Source organism: Penaeus japonicus, unplaced genomic scaffold (assembly GCF_977035675.1).
Source record: "Penaeus japonicus unplaced genomic scaffold, GWHDUDI00000001_assembly GWHDUDI00000031, whole genome shotgun sequence".
Taxonomy (NCBI): domain Eukaryota; kingdom Metazoa; phylum Arthropoda; class Malacostraca; order Decapoda; family Penaeidae; genus Penaeus; species Penaeus japonicus.
This window is the reverse complement of record NW_028234433.1, coordinates 22,669,152-22,671,651: the sequence shown is the minus strand read 5'-3', so window position 1 is coordinate 22,671,651 and position 2,500 is coordinate 22,669,152. Positions and strand designations below refer to the sequence as shown.

At 31.9% G+C, this 2,500-nt stretch overlaps 1 protein-coding gene across 1 annotated transcript in view; it reads left to right on the top strand.

Moving 5' to 3' along the window:
- The window catches only part of LOC147468066 (uncharacterized), an 814-nt gene extending 106 nt beyond the window's left edge, over positions 1-708 (top strand). The window contains exon 2 of the mRNA XM_086556035.1: positions 382-708. Coding sequence (XP_086412161.1) covers positions 382-594 — 213 coding nt within the window. The 3' untranslated portion in view covers positions 595-708. The remainder of the gene's footprint in view (positions 1-381) is intronic.
- Positions 709-2,500: the final 1,792 nt, after the last annotated feature.

Genomic DNA, 2,500 nt, shown 5'->3' with positions numbered 1-2,500 from the left:
ATATATATATATATATATATATATATATATGCGCACATATATATTTATGTATGTATATATATGTATATGTAAATGTATATGTATATGAATATATATATTAGTATAAGTACACAAAGCTAAATGTTTGTGTGTGTATGTGCATATGAATGGTCATTTTACCAAAGTACGTTTATAGAAGCTTGAAAGATGCAATTAAACATTAGTGCAAATATACTTATGATATAACCCCGAAGTGATTCACTTGCATTAGCTTATAATAACTGTTTAAAAAGAATAAAAGATAAAAAGAGGTTACATGTATGTAAATATATAAATAGACACACACACATATATACAAACTATATAAGTCCTATTAATCACTGAATCTTCTCATGTGTACAGCTTTCAATGGTTCTGGCCTTAGTGGTGGCCCTGTCATGCTTAGTGAACTGGAGCAGCGCCATGCCTGAGCCTAACCCAGTGGCTGACCCTGACCCCGTTGCTGACCCTGGCTACCGCCGCTTCGGTGGATTCGGATATGGTGGATACGGATATGGGGGTCGCGGATACGGGGGTTATGGATACGGTGGATATCGCGGTCGCTTTTACGGATAGAAATATTCCTAACACGGGACTCCTATCTAACGCTCTACGAAAAACGTTAAGAATGAAACTATGAAACGAATAAAAATTCCTCTCCAGCATTTCTGAAATAAATACTTTACTGAATTTCTAGTGTTGTGATTATCCTCACTGTTTCCGTGAGTGTGTGTTTGTGTGCGTGTATGTGTGAGTGTGTGTGTGTCAGTGTGTTTACTTGTGTGTGTGTTTATGTGCGTGTGTGTGTGTCATTTATACATTTATTGTATATATATATTTATATATATCAATATATATCAACATACATGTATGTATATATATGTATGTACTGTATAGACTGTATATATGTATATACTGTATACAAATCTTGATATAATGATATATATATGTAAATGAATATATATATGTATATATATACATATATATACAAATCTTGATATAATGATATATATATATATATATGTATACGAATATATATATATATATACATATATATACATATCTACGTTTTATATATATATACATATATATATATTAATTGTGGAGATATTTTATGAATAGTCTTTGTGCTTATGTTTGATATAATAACCCGTAAGGATTTAATTTCTTATTAGAATTATAAACGCGTAAATCGCCTACACTCCTCTCCCAATTATTTATGCTTTACGATTACTGCAAATTAATTGCTAACATTTTTTTTTCATCCTTTGATTACTTGTAAGAGGCTTTTGTTTTCTTATCCAAAAATAGATTATATGTATATGGATCTCTCTCTACACACACACAGACACACACGCACAATCACACACGCACAAGTAAACAAACACACACAGTCATACATACATGTAAGCACACAAGTAAACACACACAAAAACACACGCTCACACATACACGCACACATATGCATATATATATATATATATATATATATATATATATATATATATATATATATATGTATGTATGTATATATATATATATATATATATATTTGTATGTATATATGTATACATGTATACACATATATTCATATTTACATATATATGTCTGTATATATGGTAGATATATCTATACATACATACATACATATATATATATATATATATATATATATATATATATATATATATATATATATAAACATATATACATACTTGTGTATGTACGGATGCATATATGTATATGTATATATATACATATATATAAATATATTTATTGTATATGTATGTATTGATGGTAAATATATCTTTATATGTGTATACATATATAGCAACATATGTAAGTATGTATTTCATACACACATTTTGTATATACAATATCCAGCGAGGATAATCACAACATTGATGATTCAGTTAAAGAATTTCAATTTTGAAGATCGCCTTCACGTTTTTCGGCGAACGGTAGGTAGTTGTCCTTTGTTTTTATCCGTAATAGTGACCGCGATATCCACCGTATCCATAACCCCCGAATTCATCGAAGCGGCGGTATCCAGGGTCAGCAACTGGGTCTGGGTCAGCTACTGGGTTAGGCTCAGGCATGGCGCTGCTCAAGTTCATTAGGCATGACAGGGCCACCACTAAGGCCAGAACCATTGAAAGCTGTACATATTAGAAGATCCAATGCGTAATTTCTTTATATCTGTGTGTGTGTGCGAATTTATTACTGCATTCTACCATCTTTTTCACATAGATATAACCTCGGTAACCTGATTTGGGGCTTGATTTTCTGATTCAATGCTGCCGAGTGCCCACGGGAATTGTCTGTATCACCGCTCTGCTATGAGCAAATAGATAATTTCCATGACGGTTGTAAGGCGTCTAGTTAGACAATTCTTTTAGTGGATCGTGTGGTCTATTGGATTCAGGGTTGGGTCTGTTAATCTGACGGCTCGTGTTCGAGTCCCGGTCAGGGAGGTAAAATT